The sequence below is a fragment of the Heptranchias perlo genome, chromosome 38, assembly GCF_035084215.1.
Source record: "Heptranchias perlo isolate sHepPer1 chromosome 38, sHepPer1.hap1, whole genome shotgun sequence".
Classification (NCBI taxonomy): domain Eukaryota; kingdom Metazoa; phylum Chordata; class Chondrichthyes; order Hexanchiformes; family Hexanchidae; genus Heptranchias; species Heptranchias perlo.
The window spans coordinates 8,886,586-8,908,232 of record NC_090362.1 but is presented as its reverse complement, the minus strand read 5'-3'; the positions used below and the strand labels follow the sequence as shown (position 1 = coordinate 8,908,232).

Genomic DNA, 21,647 nt, shown 5'->3' with positions numbered 1-21,647 from the left:
TCCACTGGTTACCGACCCTCCTGCCAATGGAAACAGTTTCTCCTTATTTACTTTATCAAAACCCCTCACAATTTTGAACGCCTCTATTAAATCTCCCTTTAACCTTCTCTGCTCTAAGGTGAAAAATTCCAGCTTCTCTAGTCTCTCCACATAACTGAAGTCTTTCATCCCAGGTATTATTCTGGTAATTCTCTTCTGCACCCTCTCCAAGGCCTTGACATTCATCCAAAAATGTGGTGCCCAGAATTGGACACAATACTCCAGCTGAGGCCTAACCAGTGATTTAACATAGCTTTCTTGATTTTGTACTCTAAGCCACTATTTATGAAGCCCAGAATCCCGTAAGCTTTTCTACCAGTTTTATCGACATGTCCTGCCACCAGCAAAGATTTGTGTATGTGAACCCCCAGGGCTCTCTGTTCCTGCATCCCCTTTAAAATGAGGGCAGTCTGTACACAATGTGGTTGCTGTGGGCTACATGTGCATATTGGGGCAGGATGCTTGCACACTGGATGGTTGGTGCGTGCTGTATGTACATAGTGTGGGTACTGAGGGCTGCGGCAGTACAACATACATGTACACAGTGCCGATGGTGCAGGTGTGTGTGTGCATATAGTGTGGGTACTGAAGGCTGCAACTGGAATTCCCTCCCTAAACCCCTCCACCTCTCTCTCCTTTTAAGACACCCCTTAAAACCTACTTCTTTGGCCATCTATTGGACACCTGTCCTAAAATCTCTTTGTGGCTCAGTGTCAAATTTTGTCTGATTACACTCCTGTTTTACTACGTAAAAGGCGCTATATAAATGAAAGTTGTTGTTGTTGCACCTATATAGTGTGGACACTTCATGGAAGGGCAAAGACTCCTTTAAAATATTATTTGAGAAGTTTTGTTAAAATGTAGGTCAGATCCCCACCCTCAAGTGAGGATCAGCCTTAGAGAAGCAGAAATTTAAATCGAATACCTGTGGGTTTGGTTGGCATGTATTTTTTCAATGGGCTGATCCAGCAAAAAAAAATCTTCAAAAATAATCTCTTGCCTCAAAATAGTACCTTTTTTAGTGAAGAGATTTTGAAATGACTAATCACTGGGTAGACGTGGGTTATGCGATCAGGAGCAGTGACTTACCGAAAAGAAGCTAAGACTGGATTTGGACCTCACCAATCACATGGAAAAACCTATAACCCATTTCAAATGATGATAGTAGCGTGAGGTACTGATGGAGATGCCTGGTAATAGAATACATTAAACTAGAATGCTATGATCCAATGTTACCATAAGTTTTTCTTGTTTGGCTGGAGGCAAAGCAGATGGTTTGTACTTAACCAGTTCACAGTGTCAGTTTCCAGTTTAACCTGAATCCAGAAACATGAAATAGAGGGGATGTAGTAGAAATTGGTTAAGTATAGCAAAAGTCCTGTTCGGGTCATATAAACGAATGACACTTAACTCGGAAGAAAATGGTAATTTAACTTCAGGGCCCTGTTTAAATATCTTAACAGTTATGATAAATATCCTTTTTTGGCTTTTGAATGTCATATATATCAATCTCTGTCTAATATATTAAAAGTCTTGCACATAGCATGCACTTTCCGTGTCACACTTGCTTCCTGTTACACAATCCCCATCACACTTCATTGATAATATGCGCATTGTTATAAAACAGTATGCCCTCTAATCTACAGAGAAATATTAACCACTAATTGACCTCCTGATAATCCCAAGAAGAATTAGCATCCAACTGATCTGAGGCTGTGCCTATTTAGAACTATTAGACCTTAAAGCAGTGGTCCAGATTACATCCAGGCTCACCTTAGCATCAGAATAATACATTGTGTGTTACCTGGGATAACCCATGTAAAACAGTGCATCCTCTGACTGTGAGCAATCCCACGGGAGATCCGCTGGTTTACATGTATTTAAGCAGAGAGCATCATGTGGAGGAAGTTGCCTGGGAGAGATATAGATCCACAACCGTTTCATGGAGTTGAGTTATTGTCGATGACAAACATCATCACTAATTCAGGATGCTTCACTGATTATGTCAGTTCAACTTTGCATGCTCTTTCCCACTTGTTGGAACCAATCCACCCAATGATTTCATCAGCACTCACTATCTAAATGAAAAATAGTTGAAGTTAATGAGAATTGGTTTGTATCTGATTTTTCGGAGGGTTTTTGGTGAGATTCCCCTTTTTAAGAAGAGATTGAGTTGTGACATAGCTATGCTATTGAGTAATAATGAAAGGAGGTTTAACTTATTTGGTAGGAGATTGAATGCACAATATCGCTGTTCAATAGAAAGAAGGGAGCTTGATGAGTCAGTTCAAGAATAAAATACCATGTGAAGAAAACAGTTAGGAAATATCTTGCAGCATCATCCAGATTCTTGTAATCTTGTGTTTATAGGGTGGTGGGACTTCAAACAAACAGCAAAGATTAAAGAGTGTGCTGCCCATTAAGGAACCATCTAGAAATATAATAAATTTTGAAACACTGCAAAGAATAACTCTGGGGGAAGCTGTCCCATACACACAGAGAAAAAAATCATGTGACAGATTGACATTAAAATGCGCTCATGTTCAGTAAATTTTGTTTATAAATTCCCTCTTTTTAAAAAAAAATAGCAGATCTCATGTGGTGTGGTTCATTGTAAGTCAGATTATATGTTGTTTTATAAGGACAGGGGTGTTACACCATGTATTTTGCTGTGTGCCTTTAAGACTACAGTACTGATACGCTAGGATGCTTCCTGGTATGAGGAAATGGAAATAGAAAGAAAGACTTGAAAAATTGAAGCTATTTTCATTAGCAAAGAAGAGATTACAGGGTGATTTGATAGAGAAATGGGACAGTGTAGATAGATGCAATACTGTTTTCAGTGCTTGAGGGGTCTAGAATGAGGGCACATAGATATAAGATTAAATACAAGAGATTTAGAACAGAGAGCAGGAGAAACTTTTTTACACAAAGGATTGTGGAATGCAATATTGGGGCTCATGATAGAGGGATTAGGACTACTGCACATGTGGAGAATAAACACCAACACAGACTAGTTGGGCCAAATGGCCTGTTTCCGTATTATAATTTCTATGTTGTTCAAGTAAACACAGTTGGGTAAATCACAGTTTAATCACTGTGGATTGGAATGTGCTTACCTTGTCTCAGGCTGCAGCTGTGAAGCACCAGCATTTTAAGATCGTCTGGAATGTGATGTCTACACATGCTTTTAATATAGCGGATCTCCTGTGATGCTGATTACAGTGGGCCAGAGGTTATGCAGTTGCAGGCCAGGGGGTTGCTGGAGTGTGGAAGGGGTGCACCTCTCCAGTGAAAGAATTTGGAAAGAAGCTTCAAAGAGATCTTCACAAAATGGTTTTAGCTTGGTTCCTGGAAAATAACTGGGGGTTTTCCTTACCCACGGCAACTGAATAAAAAAGCAGACATCACATTTGCACAATTAAGTCTGTAAGTGAAGCATGTATTTTTTGAATACTTAATATAAAAAAGAACAACTTGCATTTATATTGCACTTTAATGTAGACAAATGTCCCAAGGCATCTCAGAAGCGTAAAAGAGGATGTCAAGCCAGAGAAGGAGATATCAGGAGGTGTGACTATAAGCTTGGTCGCAGAGATGGGTTTTAAGGAGCATTTTAAAGGAGGAGAGAGGTGAAGAGGCAGAGGGGCTTAGGGAGGGAATTCTAGAGCATGGACCTAGACAGCTGAAGGCACGGCCACCAGTAATGGGGCGATGGATGCACAAAAGGCCAGAGTCAGGGGATCAGAGAGTTCTGGGGGTGGGGATTGTAAGGCGGGAGGAGGTGACCGAGATTGGGAGGAGTAAGGCCGTGAAGGGATTTAAACATGAGCAGATGGTAGTGAATATGTGGAATAGCATTCCTGGGGAGGCAATGCAAGCAGAGGATATTATTAACTTCAGGGCAGTGATGGATACATTTTTGTCAGACTGAGCTATCTGAATAGTATGAGAGATACAGTGAGATAGGAAGTCTGTTGCATTTGAGACTAGTCTGATAGTTATAGTACAGGCCTATATTTTGAAGAACATTGATACATAATGCAGGGAGAGGGAAGATGGTTACTTAAGTACAACTGGAGCTTAATTACCTTGGGTAGTTAAGACTGTTCAGGTGCTAGAAGACAGAAGTCCTAGGCTTTTCATAGAGGCTGAAGCACTGTGGGAATTGTAAGCACAGGTGTTTGCTGGGAGATGTATTTCAGCCTGTTTTTTCTTTTCTCATCCAGTTTTTCCCTCTGATTTCCTTCCTTTCCCCCTCCTCTCCCCTTGGTGGTAGCTCTTGCTGGGGTACAGGTCCGCAGCTGGCGGCAGCCCTTCCGTACTGCACCTAAGTCTACATGTGTGAGACTTAGTAACGACTTATGGCAGGTGACTCAACCACAGTCAAATCTGATCCAGTCCTCATCCTGCACCTGCAGCAGGGTTCACCAGAGCAGAAATCATAAGCAGGAACCCTGCTTGACTTTCTCTTCCCCCTCTCTTCCTAGAGATTCTGAGGCCCATCATAGCATGTCAATCGCTTACTGATTTCTCGTTTACAGCTCTGAGACAGAGATCTGCTTGTACCATTAGTGAACATGCTGGCAAGATGGTGTAATTTTAATATTTCCTAGTAAATTGCCCGTCGCATTGCGTACTGTCTACTCCTATTAATTCAAACTGCTCTTTTTTTCCACTGGAAAACGACTTGTGTTAAAGCAGCCTATTTTTGCACAATTTCAATTCAAATTAATTTGTTTAAATGTGTTTCCTTTGAACAGAAAGCTAATAATAAAATAAATCTTAAGTTTATGATTTGGAGCAGGTGCACAGTGTCAAACATTGAGCCTGGGATGACTGCCCTAGGGCTTCAGTTTAAACCAGGTTTTAGACAGGTACCTTGCATAGCAGTGAGGTTCTTAATTTCTAGATTTAACCTCTTATTATTCACTAATAAATCCCTGTGTTATAAAATAAAATAATTCCTAAATTATTAATGTTCACCCTAAACTAACAAAACTTGTCAGGCCACAGAAGTTCCTAAATTAAGTGATTTTTTTGTTGTTGCAAAGTTCGGCACCATGTCTGTTACAAATGGAGAAAGTAGTTGAATGAAAGAAAGAAAGAAAGAAAGAATTTGCATTTATATAGGGCCTTTCACAACCTTAGGATGTCCCAAAGCGCTTTAGAGCCAATTACATACTATTTGAAATGTAGTGACCGTTATAATGTAGAAAACGCACAGCGAAGTCCCACACACAACAATGCGATAATGTCCAGATAATCTGTTTTCAGTGATGTTGGATGAGGGATAAATATTGGCCCAGGACACTGTGGAGAACTGCCCTGCTCTTTGAAATAGTGCTGTGGGATCTTTAACATCCACCTGAGATTGCAGACAGGGACTCGGTTTAACGTCTCATCCGAAAGACAGCACCTCTGACAGTGCAGCACTCCCTCAGTACTGCACTGAAGTAGACTGGGTTTGAACCCACAACTTTCTGACTCAGAGGCGAGAATGCTACCCACTGAGCCACAGGTGACACCAGAGTTGGTATTTTCTATCACTTCCTTTCTAGCGCCCTCGAGAAAAATATAAATATAATACGACAGTTGTGTTCAAAAACTTTGAAACTAGTAATAAAGCTTCATTTTTTTTGGTCTGTTCCCATTTCTCAGTTGTATTTATTTTCAAAATTAAAAGCTGAGGAATTGCTAAGTATGAAGAGAGTTATGAAGAGAGAGATTGGATCAGTGATTAGATTATGAATAGATTCAGTGAGATCAGTGATTGGATTATGAACAGATTCAGTGAGATCAGTGATTGGATTACGAACAGATTCAGTGAGATCAGTGATTGGATTATGAACAGATCCAGTGAGATCAGTGATTGGAGAGTTGCAGTGCAAACTTTCTCAGGTAATCATTAACAAAGTCCTTGTTCAACTGTAAGTAAATATAATGTTACATTTTTTGATTCGGTGTCAATTTTTGTTTGCTGACGCTCCTGTGAAGCACATTTGGACGTTTTATTATGTTAAAGGTGCAATATAAATGCAAGTTGTTGGAGATGGAGTGGACAATTAGTCAGCACTTGGAACAATATAGTCCTGTTGTATTCTGTGTATTAAATGGAAATTGCTTGGAACACTGAATTTCTCTTTCAGTGAAAGCCTAATTTTGATCACTGTAGTGGGGAATGGGTTAAAATGATAACTTTTTTGATCCAGTTTCACTTTCATTATATCAAAACTCTCACAGTGACTGGTTTACTCAATTTTTGATTTGTCTCGGTTGCTTGTGTCATTGTCTGTCCCGTTCAGACTTGTTTCGCCATCTGAATATATGTATTCTTAAAGCACACGGCAAACTTTAACTAAAAATTGCAACACCTTGTTCACTGCACTGATGAGTGTCTGGGAAGCCTAGAAGGTTTTCAGTGACAGCTCTTTTGGAATTTTCACTGGGGTTAACGGTGCTGCCTGTCACGTCTCCATGACTGGATTTTGATGAGGCCCACTAGCCTAGGGTTGCCAACCCTCCAGGATTTTCCTGGTGTCTCCAGGAATTAAAGATTAATCTCCAGGACACTGTTGCGAGCAAAGCACCCGGGAGAAAAATCGTAGGGGCATTTTAAAAAAATGTTTTTTTTTTAATTTTCTTTGAACAATTTTGTTTAATAGTTATAAAAATACTGGAGATAGGAAAAAGGTTGTTTGACAGTCAAGAATCATCCAATCAATCAGCCAATGATGAGTCTGTATTTTGTGAATTTTATCTAGTTAACTTGGAAGGGATTTTGGTTTAATTTATTGTATAATATTGCTATGATAGTAGATTCAGTTTACCAAGGGTGAATTCCCAGGGGTGCAGTATTCTTTTTGACTTAACATTTAAAGCTATTTTGATTGTTAATTAGAAATAATGAGACTTTTTTTTAATAATCCCACTGAAGTTCACTGCCTGTTGATAGAAAGGTTCCCATAGCGGGATACCAGACAGACCAGCCAGCATATACATCATGGCCCCAGTTTTAACTCAGGGTGGGAATCGTGCTGGCTGAGGCCAAACCAGGCAGAAAACCGTCCAGAACTCAGTAGCGTGAAGCCTGGGAAATTTTAACTCCTTGGCTTCATCTGCATGGGCCCCTCAGTCTCCCTGTCGAACCCGGCAGGAAGCTGCTGCTGGGGTCCTGAAGGAACAGTCCTTGGCACGGGTTTAGGCCAAGTGTGCAGGGTTAAAATCGGCCCTCATATTGTTTACTTTGCATTTTACATTAGCTTTGACTTTGTTAAAGTCCAGTCCTAAAATCTCCTTATGTGGATCATGGTCAAATATTGTCTGCTAACGCTCCTGTGAGGTGCCTTGGGACGTTTTACTACATTAATGTTGCTATATAAATGCAAGTTGTCATTGCATTGACATAGAGAGACACATTAATCCCTCATGCACTGAGTTAATCCTCGCTTGGGTTGTTGGAGTGGGGGGTAGGAATGAGTTGCTAAGTAGAGTGGAAGCATCTCCTCACTGTGAATTCCCCCTCTCCAGGTCACTGATGCACCTTTCCCTTTGCGATTACTGTGCGTAGTGGGCTGTTCTGTTGGTTTGTCATATTGATGCACCAGTCGTGATGGGGGCTGAATTTTAGCCTTGCACTCTGTTCACGGTCATTGTTTTATTTGGTGTGGGCAGTGTCATCTCAATAACATTTAGCACTTCCATTTAGAAGATTGAAATTTGCTGACCAGCAGCATGTTGGGATTTTAGTGAGACACCGGGGCAGAACTGACCTCAGTAGGCACAGGAAGGTTTATAAAAGGTCATTTCCTTTACCAGGCCACACATTTCTCTACATTGATAACGGCAGCAAGACTTGGAAACGGTAGGCTCATGGCGGGAGGGTGAGGATCACATAGTCTGTGAGTCCCATTTTAATAGAATTGAAGTATGGCCGTGAAGTGTAGACAGTCGAAAAGTCACAATGAAAGGGGGAGGGGACTCCATGCCAAGTACACCTTTATACATTTTAAATACGTCTCCAGCAAATTTTTATATTTTCCCTCTCACTCCACAGCAGTGCGCTGGAAGCTTTGGTGCAACACAGTGTCACTGATTATTTTCTCTCTGCATGGTTGCATCTTACACAAAGAAAGACAGTGAAACCCAGGAAAGTGGGTAGCCTGCACTTTGTGCGGGCAGCCCACGCTATGAAGACCCATTGACTTGAGCAATGTCCATGAGCAAATTGCCCAACAAGTAAATGATCTGCCTGAAATCATCTACAATGTAACTACAACCAGATGCAGTCGGGTTAGATAAGACAGATAGGGATGTTGGGACACGAGGTTGTGCTTGTAAAATCCATAAACAAAGTGTTAGGTTAGATGTTAGCAAGTATTTGTCTTCAATGAGACATTGCCCTCTGGAACAAACTGCTGAGAAATGTGGTGAGTGTGGGGGTCACTACGTCCTTCAAAAAGGAAATGTGACAGAATCCTGATAAGAGGACATTGCCATTTAAAGAAATATATGGTTAGTTAGTTTAGATGTACACTAGGCATCAATGGTCTCCTAGAACAGAAACAGAAAATGCTGGAAACACTCAGCAAGTCAGACACAGGCTCTGCGGAGAGATGTGACAAGTCAGGCATAGGAGATATTATAAAAGGAGGCAGGGTGAGAGAAATGAGAGAAGTAAAAGATATATACGAGACCCAGAGGACGTGTGGGAAGGGGGATCCTTCATCAGTACACACCCAACAGGGTGGTCTGCACCCCTGGTGCTGATGCCATTTCCTTCCACTAGACTCCTAGGCATTGCCAGGTTTTCATGCTCTCCCTCTCCAACTGACCTAACCTGCTTTAACTATTTCAAAATGCAGATGCTGGAAATCTGAAATAAAAACAGAAATGCTGGAGAAGCTCAGCAAGTCCGGCAGCATCTGTGGAGAAAGAAAGAGTTAACATTTCAGGTCAATGATTTTTCATCAGAACTGGAAGATGTTAAAAGAGTTTTAAGCAAGTACAAAGCCAGGGAAAGGCGGGGGAGAGAGGGAGGGAGGGGAGGAAAGAAAAGAACAAAAAGGAAGGTCTGTGATAGGGTAGAGGGCAAGAGTGATTACATGACAAAAGGGATGATGGTGCAAGGCAAGGAAGAATGGGACACGTTAAAAAACAAAAGATTGGTCAGGAGTAGCTGTAAATGGCAGCGGCAGAACCATTACCAGTGGTTATGATCTGAAGTTATTGAAATCAATGAGATTGTAGGAGCAGTAACATTTTTAAAATATTTTTTCATTTTCTTTGAACACTTTGATTTATTAGTTATAAAAATGTTGGCGATGTGAAAAATGGCTGTTTTGGCGGAGCGGTTAGAGAAAGATCATGTGATGAAACCTCTAGGTATACGTCCAACCAGAGTTGGCAAGGGTGAGAATAGGGTCTCACCCTTACAATTAGATGATATGTAATCATGCACCACTTTACACATGTACTTCAGATTGTGCAGGATCCAAATGTGCTCTCAGTACCTTGTTCATGTTGCAGATGGATTCCGCTCCCAATCCTAAAGAAAGAAAAACTTGCCTTTATACAGCACCTTTCACGACCTCAGGATGTCCCAAAGCGCTTTACAGCCAATTAAATACTTATGAAGTGTAGTCACTGGTGTAATGTAGGAAACTGTTGTATGTCAAATGAGATTTAGCCCTCTTCCCTGTGCTATTATTGGTGAAACTATAGCACAAGCCCACAGGGTCACCTATTGTTAACGGGACAGGGGGAAACTTCATTTCTTTTTGGCTAAAATCTGCTTGGAAAGAACTGATGTAAAATGCTTTGATCCAGCTGCAAATCACTTTTGAATGCTTGCGTTCCCTATAGGCTCTTCCTTTACAAAATGACTGACGAGAAAGAAAGAACATGCATTTATATAGCGCCTTTCAGGACATCCCAAAGAGCTTAACAGCCAATTAAGTACTTTTGAAGTACTGTTGTAATGTAAGACACCAATTCTACAAGGTACACCAAACACTGGAGCTCTAGGGACTTTCCGAGCTTGAGTCTGAGCCTAATATGCCTTGAATAAATACCAAGGATGTGGTTGCACTGTTTGCTTTTACTTCTCCTATCCTGCAGGATTAGGAGGTTCTCTGAGCCACTGAGTGACTAGTATGAGAATTTTTATATGCGAGGCCACCGTGTTTCTGTTTTCTTTTGTATGACAGTGACTCCTTGTTCGTTGACTAGCCGTCTGTCCGTTTTAACGAAACAAAAAAAACGATGTGCGGGCACCCATTTCCTTGAAAGGGTGCAGAGAAGGGAAACAGAAAAGATTCTGGCTGTAAGGAGGATGAGCTGGAAGGAGAGGTTTAAAAAAAGCTCAAACCTACAACCCACAGAAAAGACAGGTAAGGGAGAATTTCCAACTGGAATATATAAAATATTAAATGGCTTAGGTAAGGTAAATCAAGTCTATTATTTAAAATTAAATGGGGGTGTAAGGACCAGCGGGCATAGTTATAAACTTGTCACCATTGACCAGAAGCTTAACTGGACCAATATATCAACACTGTGGCTACAAGAAGATGGCAGAGGCTGGGTACTCTGCCCACATCCTGCCCCTCAAAATCTTTCCATCGTCTACAAGGCTCAAGTCAGGAGCATCATGTACATAGGAACAGGAGTATGCCATTCAGCCCCTTGAACCTGTTCCGCCATTCAATTAGATCATGGCTGATCTGTATCTTAACTCCATCTACCCACTTTGGTCCCCTAACTCTTACTACCATTGCCTACCAAAAATCTATCCATCTGAGCCTCAATAGTTTTTTGGGGGAAAGAGTTCCAGATTTCCACTACCCTTTGTGTGAAGAAGTGCTTCCTGACATCACCCTTGAACAACCTAACTCTGATTTTAAGGTTTATGTCCCCTTGTTCTGGATACCCCCACCAGAGGAAATAGTTTTTCTTGATCTACACTATCGACTCCCCTAAACATCTTAAACACCTCAATTAGATTCTCCCTTAATCTTCTCTACTCAAGGGAATACAAGCCTAGTCTAGGCAACAGGGTCCTTATAATTTAACTCCTTTGTCCCCATGTAATGCTCACCACTCGTCTGGATGGGGGCAGCTGCAATAACACTCAGCAAAATTCGGCACCATCCAGGACAGAGCTTGATTGGTGTCCTTGCCACTGAACTCCTTATCCACCTGCCTCCGCCACTATATCTACATTATGTACGCCCTATATGATGCACTGCAGCAACTCAACCGAGGATATTTCAACGGTACCTCCCAGTCCCGTGACTCCTCCTACTGAGAAGGAAAGAGCAGCATTATCGTGGGACCAGAATTACTTCCAAGTTCCCCTCCCATGTTGTATACATCCTGGTTTGGACATGTATCACTGTTCTACATCACTGGTCAACATCCTGAAACCTCCCTCCGGTTGGCTCCAGAGACATTCTCTAAAGGCCTCACTCTCACCCCCAGCAAATGGGTTAGGACCAGGGCAGATACAGAAAAGCAGGGGGGAAGGCAGGAGAAGTCCAGCCCCACTAGAATTCTGCCCCGAAGAGGAGAATTCCTCCCCCTCCCATGACTCTCGGAGCCTTCAAAATGCATTGGATGCCAGTTGGAGAGCTGGAACACTGGAGAGATGCACTTCTTTGGGCAGTACTGAGGGAGTGATGCACTGTGGGAGGTGCTGTCTTTGGATGAGACGTTAAACCGAGGCCACGTCTGCCCTCTCAGGTGGACGTAAAAGATCCCATGGCACTATTTTGAAGAAGAGCAGGGGAGTTCTCCCCAGTGTCCTGGTCAATATTTATCCCTCAATCAACAGCACTAAAACAGATAATCTGTTTTAATCACATTGTTGTTAGTGGGACCTTGCTGTGCGCAAATTGGCTGCCGCGTTTCATACATTACAACAGTGACTACACTGCAAAAGTACTTAATTGGCTGGAAAGCACTTTGGGATGTCCTGAGGTCATGAAGGCGCTATATAAATGCGTCTTTCTTCTTTCCTTTCTTCCTTCCCTTTTTTTAATGTTCTCTAAGAACAGTCTGAGAGCCAGTGCACCCTGTTGGTGTGCTATCAAACTGACAGGGTCACCACCCCACTCTCAAACTCACGTGGTTTGCCACACACAGCGAAGTATTAATTTGGTCTTCCTCGTTGGTAAACCTCAAGGTGATGCAAAGTGTGTCTCCACCCAGAGGAGGCGAGTCACCCTGACTAACTCTTGCTGAGTATGGCTCTCCAACTGGCATCCAATGCATTTTGAAGACCGCTAGAGTCATGGGAGGTGGAGGAATTCTCCTCTTCGGGGCAGAATTCTAGTGGGGCTGGACTTCTCCACCCTTCCCCCCCCACCTCTTCGGTGGTAGGTGAGTAAGAAAGACTTGCATTTATGAAATATGGGACAAAGCCATGGGAATGCATTTAAACGGGGTTTCTGCCATACCTCCACCAAATTTAGGGCGGCGGAACATGAGAATTCCCAAGGAAATTCCCAGCATATGTGCGTTGAATGGAAGTTAGACAAACCGGCTCACCATGCCAATATTGTTGGTAGAGGCTCAATGGGCTAACAAATGAGGTAATTGCAAGATGTGCGACCAGCTCCTTCTAAAAGGATCACCTCGGAGTTCCTTTTACTTCCAGTCTTCCTACTGCAGCTGGTAAAAAGTTACCAGACTTGAGGAGAAAGCGGTACAGAAATTATTGTTTCGTGCTCCCTGCCCCACCCCCTCTCTCTCCCAACTTATCACTGGTGTGATGAGATAGCCTGGAATCTGAGAAACACTAGTCAAGAGACACATTTTCCACAACAAACTTCAGGAAATTGTCAACAGTTAATGTGAACTGTGGCTCAGTGGGTAGCACTCTTGCCTCTGAGTCAAATGGTTGTGGGTTTAAGTCCCACTCCACGGACATTACCAGTCTCTCCGTGCCCATTGAATCATTATAGCCTCGATTTTCTGACCAGCATTATTTTAAGGCCGGTGAGTACATTTAAACAAATGGGTTCACGGTGGTGTTAAAATACCTTGGGAGTAATTTTAACCCCGAAGAATGGGTGGGTGGGTAGTAAAAATAGTCGATTTTTGGAGTGGGACTGCATCCTGGCTCCAACGCACCCACTTCCAGGTTTAACCTAGGCGTGTTAGGATGTGCGCGCAACAGAAAGCCAGATGTCCTATTCCCATTAAAGCCGGAGGGCCAATACTTAAAGCGGTAATACATCTCATTGCGATAGTTGAAGCATTTAATTTTTTGTGTATTACAAATGTAAAATTAATTTAACCTTACCTGTTTGGGTTTCCCATCACTTCTGATTCAGGTCAGGTGAAAGTAGGTGAGAAGGGCTGGATCCATGAGGTGAGGGCCTTTACTGCATTGCTTGTGGGCCCGGAGGAGCAGGAGCATTCCATCCAGGCCCAACTAACTCACCTGGCTGACAGGACCCCTGCGATCGGCCGACCCGAGAGACCCCTCCGTAGCTCTGACTCTTCCTAACCTTCGATCTTCTGGCGACCTGATCACCTCCTGGCCTGCGATGTCCTCCACGGCACACGATCTCTCACTCCCTCTTCTCCGATTGCCGCCCAACAGCCAGCCAGTCAATAGCTGCCGGGCACGAAAGCCAGAAGTAAAATTCATTGCCTTCATCAGTGTCGTGATCGCAGATTGCGACCCGCTAACTTTACTTCCGGGTCTCACTCCCTTCCCATTTCCAAGCTAAAATCATAACCCATGAGTTGATGGTATTGGGCCAATGTAAAATAATGCAAAGATTATTCTAGGTGTTTTCCCTTCCCCAAACTGGGAAAAAAAGTTTATCATAGAATCATAGAATCATAGAAGTTACAACATGGAAACAGGCCCTTCGGCCCAACATGTCCATGTCGCCCAGTTTATACCACTAAGCTAGTCCCAATTGCCTGCACTTGGCCCATATCCCTCGATACCCATCTTCCCCATGTAACTGTCCAAATGCTTTTTAAAAGACAAAATTGTACCCGCCTCTACTACTGCCTCTGGCAGCTCGTTCCAGACACTCACCACCCTTTGAGTGAAAAAATTGCCCCTCTGGATCCTTTTGTATCTCTCCCCTCTCACCTTAAATCTGTGCCCCCTCGTTATAGACTCCCCTACCTTTGGGAAAAGATTTTGACTATCGACCTTATCTATGCCCCTCATTATTTTATAGACTTCTATAAGATCACCCCTTAACCTCCTACTCTCCAGGGAATAAAGTCCCAGTCTGTCTAACCTCTCCCTGTAAGTCAAACCATCAAGTCCCGGTAGCATCCTAGTAAATCTTTTCTGCACTCTTTCTAGTTTAATAATATCCTTTCTATAATAGGGTGACCAGAACTGTACACAGTACTCCAAGTGTGGCCTCACCAATGCCCTGTACAACTTCAACAAGACATCCCAACTCCTGCATTCAATGTTCTGACCAATGAAACCAAGCATGCTGAATGCCTTCTTCACCACCCTATCCACCTGTGACTCCACTTTCAAGGAGCTATGAATCTGTACTCCTAGATCTCTTTGTTCTATAACTCTCCCCAACGCCCTACCATTAACGGAGTAGGTCCTGGCCCGATTCGATCTACCAAAATGCATCACCTCACATTTTGTCAAACACAAAGGCAGTGATCGTTTGAAGAGTGAAGGCTGATGGTATCAGAGAAAAATTAGTCTGAGGGATTACTAAGCCTGCCAGTACGAAGGAGCTAAATTGAGGTATCCATGTAGAAGCTGGATCAGCCATGCACTACTGACTGTGGAGCCTCACACCAGTTAGTGCCGATTCGAACACCTGGGTGCTGTGCCCTCGATTTTCCTTACATTGTTGCTGATGGCATGGGCTCTCCAGAAATCTCGCCGTGTCTCTAATGATTTGTCTACCTCATGTAGTCAGGCTCAGTAAATCTCCTGAGTTCCCCCACTGTTGTCATCCCACCATCCTCAGTGAAAGAACAGGCTGGTGACCTGCTGCCAGCTCTGTGCCAATGGTGCTCTGCTAAGAGATAAGTCAAGTGTGTGTGTCTCTCTCTCTTTGCTATTTTCCCTTCCACCCTGGCCTCCATTCAGTGCCCAGTGTCATGACTGAGATTGAGGATGAGGCGCCTACTTCCATCCGAGTGTGACATCATACTGCCTGCCAAGAGGTCGGTGGTGCATTGTGGTCATTAACACATAGAAAAATCCTCCCCTGTTGAACCTCTAGTTTAAAAATCAGTCTTTTGATGAAATCGTGGGATTGTCGTGACTCTCCTGATAGGTCACTGGAAAAACGTGCTGTGTGATGTGATACCAAGCTGTACAAACTAAAAGTCCTGGTTTCGATCCCTTGTATGTGTTGAGTTAGCTGATCTGACCAGGCCAGGGAGGGAAATCGTTCACACTTCATGTTCCTGAATCCTACTAGTATTAGAAGGCATCAGACACCTGTTAAACTGTACCCTGAGGGCGGAGCGGGTGGTGGGGGATATTCTACAACTATTTGCATTTACATAGTGCCTTTAACATAGTAAAACATTCTAAGGCCCTTCACAGGAGCGATTGTCAAACAAAATTTGACACCGAGCCACATAAGGCGATATTAGGACAGGTGACCAAAAGCTTGGTCAAAGAGGTAGGTTTTAAGGAACATCTTAAAGGAGGAGAGAGAGAGGCGGAGAGGTTTAGGGAGGGAATTCCAGAGCTTAGGGCCTATGCAGCTGAAGGCACGGTCGCCAATGGTGTAGTGATTAAAATCGGGGATGCGCAAGAGGCAAGAATTAGAGGAGCACAGAGATCTGAGGGTTGTAGGGCTGGAGGAGTTTACAGAGATAGGGAGGGACGAGGCCATGGAGGGATTTGAAAACAAGGATGAGAATTTTAAAATAGAGATGTTCTCGAACCAGGAGCCAACATAAGTCAGTGAGCACATGGGTGATGGAAGAACGGGACTTGGTGTGGGTTAGGATATGGGCAACAGAGTTTTGGATGAGCTCAAGTTTATGGAGGGTGGAAGATGGGCGGCCAGCCAGGAGAGCATTGGAGTAGTCGAGTCTGGAGGTAACAAAGGCATGGATGAGGGTTTCAGCAGCAGATGAGCTGAGGCAGGGGCGGAGATTGACGTTAGAGGTGGAAGTAGGCGGTCTTGGTGATGGAGCGGATATGTGGTCAGAAGCTCATCTCAGGATCAAACGGGATGCCAAGGTTGCGAACGGTCTGGTTCAGCCTCAGAAGTGGCCAGGGAGAGGATGGAGTCGGTGGCTAGGGAATGGAATTTGTGGTGGGGGCCGAAGATGATTGCTTTGGTTTTCTCAATCTCTTGGAGGAAATTTTTGTTCATCCAGTACTGGATGTCGGACAAGCAGTTTAACAAATCAGAGACAGTGGAGGGATCGAGGGAGATGGTGGTGAGGTGCAGCTGGGTGTTGTCAGCGTACATGTGGAACCTGACCTGTTCTCAGATGATGTCGCAGAGGGCAGCATGTAGATGAAAAATGGGAGGGGGCCAAGGACAGATCCTTGGGTGTCTCTAGAGATAACAGTGCAGGAGCAGGAAGAGAAGCCATTGTAGGTGATTCTCTGGCTACAACTGGATAGATAAGAATGGAACCAGGTGAGTGCAGTCTCACTCAGCTAGACAACGGAGTAGAGGCGTTGGAGGAGGATGGTGTGGTCAACTTTGTCAAAGACTTGCACACAGGTCAAGAAGGATGAGGAAGGATAGTTTACCATGGTCACAGTCAAATAGGATGTCATTTGTGACTTTGATAGGGGCCTTGTCAGTACTTTGGCAGGGACGGAAACCTGATTGGAGGGATTGAAACATAGAACTGCGGGAAAGATGTACAGGGATTTGGGAGGTGACAACACGTTCAAGGACTTGAGAGGAAAGGGGGATTGGAGATGGGGCGGTAGTTTGCAAAGACAGAGGGGTCAAGAGTGGGTTTTTTGAGGAGGGGTGATGACAGCAGATTTGAAGGGGAGGGGGACAATTCCTGAGGAGAGGGAACCGTTAACAATATCAGCTAACATGGGGGCCAGGAAGGGAAGTTGGGTGGTCAGTAGTTTGGTGGAAATAGGTTCGCGGGAGCAGAAGTCTCATGGTCAAGATGAGCGTGGAGAGGGCATGAGGGGAGATGGGAGAGATACTGGAGAAAGATCCGAGTTCAGGTCTAGGGCAGGGAGGAACCTTAGGGGAAGTTTGGCTTGGTGAGCTAGGGGAAGGGAGGGAAACGGCAAAGGGAGCTGAACAGATGGTCTCAATCTTAGTGACAAAGAAGTCTATGAGCTCCTCGCACTTGTTGGAGATGGGGGTGGATGAGGCAGGAGAGAGGAGTTTAAGAAGACGGTTTGTAGTGGAGAAGAGAAGCCGGGGGTTATTTTTGCATTCCAGGATGATCCTGAATAGTGAGCAGTTTTGGCAGAGGAGAGCAGGACCCGATAGTGTTTTATGTGGTTCAGCTAGATCTGGCGATGAATGACACAGAGCATAAGAAAAAGGAGCAGCAGTAGGCCATACGGCCCCTCGAGCCTGGACCGCCATTCAATAAGACCATGGCTGACCTACCTCAACTCCACTTTCCCACCCTACCCCTATATCCTTTGTTGTCCTTAGTGTACAAAAATCTACTGATCTCAGTCTTAAATGGCTAAGCCAGTTGTCCGCCATAAACGTTCAAGTCTGCGTCCCTTGGACTTAAGAGAATGGAGATGAGGGCCGTACCAGGGAGAGTGACCAGGGTGAGAGAGAGTAATGGTTTTAATGGGGACAAGGGCATCAAAGGTGAGGGTGAAGTTGTGATTGAGCAGATTGGTAGCTGCAGAAATGTCGTGGTGAATGGAGAGCCAAAGGCTAGACAGTTAGGAATTTGAAAGTGCCGTTGTAAGTGACTTCGGGGAGAGTTTTTTCCAGGGGCGAACACAGAAGGAAGTGGGGTTGGGAGGGGGAATGAGGATGTGGGTGGAGAGGGATACAAGGAAGTGATCAGAGGTGGCCTTATCTGCGATTGACATGATGGGAGTAGAGAGGCCACGTGAGATGGCAAGGTCGAGGGGGTGTCCGTGAATATAGGTAGGGGAGTTTATATGGAGGGAGAGATTAAGGAAGGATAGGAGGACAGTGAACTCAGGAGAGTTGATGATGAGTTGAGATAGAGATTGAAATCACCGAGGATGAGAAGTCACTAGGTGTAGAGGCTGAGGGAGGAAAACAGTGACAATATCTCAATGAGAAACTTGGTGTGGTACTTGGGTGGGCGGTAGAGAACAAGGATTTTAAAGGAGAGGTGAGAGGGGTGGAACAAGGTGAGATGCTCAAAGGAAGAGCAGGTAGCAGGTGCCAGAGGAGTAGGGGGACGGACCAAGGTGTAATTTGGTAATAAGTGTTAAAATTGAATAGCCATGTGGTGAAGGATAGAATACTAGAGCCTGGTCTTTAGTTTCTTCCAAGCCTTTACTCATAGAGATTCCCCTTACACACATCACACCCTAGCTAAGCTCTCCTATAGAAAGGATACAAGAGAATTCCCAATTGATACCCACCAACTGAATACAATTAACACTCATTGATATAAATCATACAATTAACAATAAGGGCTACACTGCCTTTGCGGTGATCTGGGCAGGGCAAGTGGTGGAAGGTATAGCCAGGTGGGGAGGCTTCATTAAGGGGGAAGGTGTCATCACCTATCAGCCAGTCAAGGCTATGATGTCGATGCAATCATCCACAATAGCTCATGGATGGCAAGAGCCTTGTTTACAAGTGAATGGACATTCTGGAGGGAGATGTGGAGAGGGGCGGTGATAGCTGATCCTCTGGCAGAGTCCACAGGGTCAGCGCTGGGAGGGGTGAGTGGGACAGGAGATTTGCCCCCAGTGTGTGCGCTGGGTGGGAAAGTCGGTGAGAGAGTAGGATGGGGCATTTGGGGTTGCTGCTCATAAGGAGGCAGCGACGAGTGTTTCGATGGGCCCTTTGGAGGATGCCAAGAGAGGCACAAAGGGAAGCTGTAGGCTCATCAAAGAGGGAGTCAAGCTTGGGATAGCAACAGGAGAGTAGCAAAGTTGAGGAGTGCTGAAGGATTGGGGTAGGGATTTGGGGGGCAGAGTACCCAAGAGGGGAGAAATAAAAGGAGGCATGATGACAGGAGAGAGATGCCTTGGAGGAGTAAAGAGAAAAGAAGAAGAAAGGTGAAATAAAGGGCAATAGAAGTGATTGGCTCGGGTCCGGAACAGCATCTAAAATGTGCATACAAGTGGACACAGGGAAACTCAAGTTACATAGGCGTGGTTACATAGCAAGATTAGGATAGATATGTCCTGGTAATAAACAGGGAATAGAGAGGAGACCATAGGATGGAGTCCAAAGTTAAAGTCAGAGGTCCCATAGTGGGATAAGGTTGACGTAGATAGGGTGGAGTCAGGGTGGAGCATCGACGAGCCGATGTCCAGGTTCAGAGACCGGTATGGAGGACGAGTGAGTCCAGAAGCTATTTGAAGGGTAGAATATCGGAGGACGCACTTCTGGAGGTATTTCCGTGGGAATGAAGAGCAAGGAGGTGAGCAGAATCGATCACTGGCCAGAAAAAAGGTGACGAAGTTGGAGGTCACTATAAGATCCAGATACAGCAGAGAAATGAACTGCAGCCCAGCTGAGTGAACTTCTGGCCAAGAACCACACTGTAACAAAATAACCTGTAGAAAAACTAGTAGGACCAGGTGGGTGAGCCACTTTGCAGGGTTACTGCCCAGGTGGTGAAGTTGAAAATTACCCCCATTGGCTTCAGGGAAGGATGGGATAAAAGGGAGAAGAATAAGTTAAGATATTGAAACCCCTTCATTACCAAAGCCCTCCTGTGTAGTCAGAAGTAGTTTCTATGTGTATTGTTCATCATCATCATCATCAACATCAACAAGCATTTATATAGACTGGGCAAAGCAAATTGGCAAAAGTAGTTTGGAGGACGAGTTCATGGAATGCATTCGAGACTGTTTTCTAGAACAGTATGTCGAGGAACCAACTAGGGAACAGACTATTTTAGATCTAGTATTGTGTAATGAGACAGGATTAATTAGTAATCTTATAATAAAGGATCCTCAGGGAAGAGTGATCATGCTATGATAGAATTTCAAATTGAGTTTGAAAGTGATGTAGTTAAGTCCAAAACTAGGGTCTTAAATTTAAATGAGGCCAAGTATGTAGGTATGAGGGGTGAGTTGGCTAAGGTTGATTGGGAAATTAGATTAAAAGATATGATGACCGATAAGCAATGGCGAACATTTAAAGAAATAATTCATAATGCCCAATGAATATACATACCCTTGAGGAATAAAAATTCCACACGAAAAGTGATCCAACCGTGACTAACTGGAGAAGTTAAAGATGGTATTAGATTAAAAGAAGAGGTGTACGATGTTGCCAAAAAGAGTAGTAAGCCTGAGGATTGGGAGGGTTTTAGAAATCAGCAAAGGATAACCAAGAAATTGATAGAGAGAGAAATTTGAACATGAGATTAATCTAGCAAGAAATATAAAAACAGATTGTAAGAGTTTCTACAAGTATATAAAAAGGAAGAGATTAGTGAAAGTAAACATGGGTCCCTTAGAGGCAGAGACAGCAGAAATTATAATGGTGAATAAGAAAATGGCAAGGACGTTAAACTAATATTTGATATCTGTCTTCACAGTAGAAGATGCAAAAAACATACCAGAAATAGCGGGGAACCGAGGGTCTAATGAGAGGGAGGAACTTAAAGTAATTAATATTAGTAAAGAAAACTTTTTAGAAAAATTAATGGGACTAAAAGCCAACAAATCCCCTGGACCTGATGGCCTACTTCCTAGGCTTTTAAAAGAGGTGGCTGCAGCGATAGTGGATGCATTGGTTTTGATCTTCCAGAATTCCCTAGATTCTAGAACGGTCCCTGTGGATTGGAAGTAGTAAATGTAACCCCACTATTGAAGAAATGAGGGAGAGAGAAAACAGGGAACCACAGACCAGTTAGCCTGACATCAGTAGTAGGGAAAATACTAGAATCTATTATTAAGGACGTAGTAACAGGACGCTTAGAAAATCATAATATGATTAGGCAGTCAGCATGGTTTTATGAAAGGGAAATCATGTTTGACAAATCTATTAGTTTTTTGAGTGTGTAACTAGCAGAGTAGATGGGGGGAACCAGTGGTTGTAGTATATTTGGATTTTCAAAAGGCATTTGAAAAGGTGCCACATAAGAAGTTGTTACACAAGATTAGGGCTCATGGGATTGGAGGTAATATATTAGCATGGATTGGGTAACAGCAGAAAACAGAGAGTAGGAATAAACAGGTCATCTTCAGATTGATAGGTTGTAACTAGTGGAGTGCCGCAGGGATCGGTGCTTGGGCCTCAGCTATTTACAATCTATATTAATGACTTAGATGAAGGGACCGAGTGTAATGTATCCACGTTTGCTGGCGATACAAAGCTAGGTGGGAAAGTAAGCTGTGAAGAGGATGTAAAGAGTCTGCAAAGGGATATCGACTCGGTTAAGTGAGGTGGCAGATGGAGTATAATATGGGGAAATGTGAGGTTATTCACTTTGGTAGGAAAAATGGAAAAACGGAA

General features: G+C 43.7%; 2 protein-coding genes across 12 annotated transcripts in view; one reads left to right on the top strand and one right to left on the bottom strand.

The window, feature by feature from the left end:
- Positions 1 to 21,647, bottom strand: part of LOC137304714 (uncharacterized) — a 217,036-nt gene that overhangs the window by 14,479 nt on the left and 180,910 nt on the right. For 5 of the 9 annotated variants that reach the window (XR_010958616.1, XR_010958614.1, XR_010958617.1 and 2 more), the window contains 2 exons: positions 13,343 to 13,660; positions 3,159 to 3,427 (listed from right to left, as the gene is read on the bottom strand). The gene's annotated coding sequence lies outside the window, so the exon portion shown is untranslated. Of the gene's footprint in view, positions 1 to 3,158; positions 3,428 to 4,130; positions 4,411 to 13,342; positions 13,661 to 21,647 lie in introns of those variants that run through there. The other 4 variants (XR_010958615.1, XR_010958618.1, XR_010958620.1 and 1 more) reach the window with 2 other exon arrangements.
- malt3 (MALT paracaspase 3) overlaps positions 1 to 21,647 on the top strand; it is a 105,919-nt gene that overhangs the window by 2,213 nt on the left and 82,059 nt on the right. For 2 of the 3 annotated variants that reach the window (XM_067973392.1, XM_067973391.1), the window contains exon 2: positions 10,248 to 10,430. The exons of the other annotated variant lie outside the window; for it this stretch is intronic. In XM_067973392.1, the coding sequence (XP_067829493.1) occupies positions 10,248 to 10,430 (183 nt within the window). The remainder of the gene's footprint in view (positions 1 to 10,247; positions 10,431 to 21,647) is intronic. 3 annotated transcript variants of the gene reach the window in all.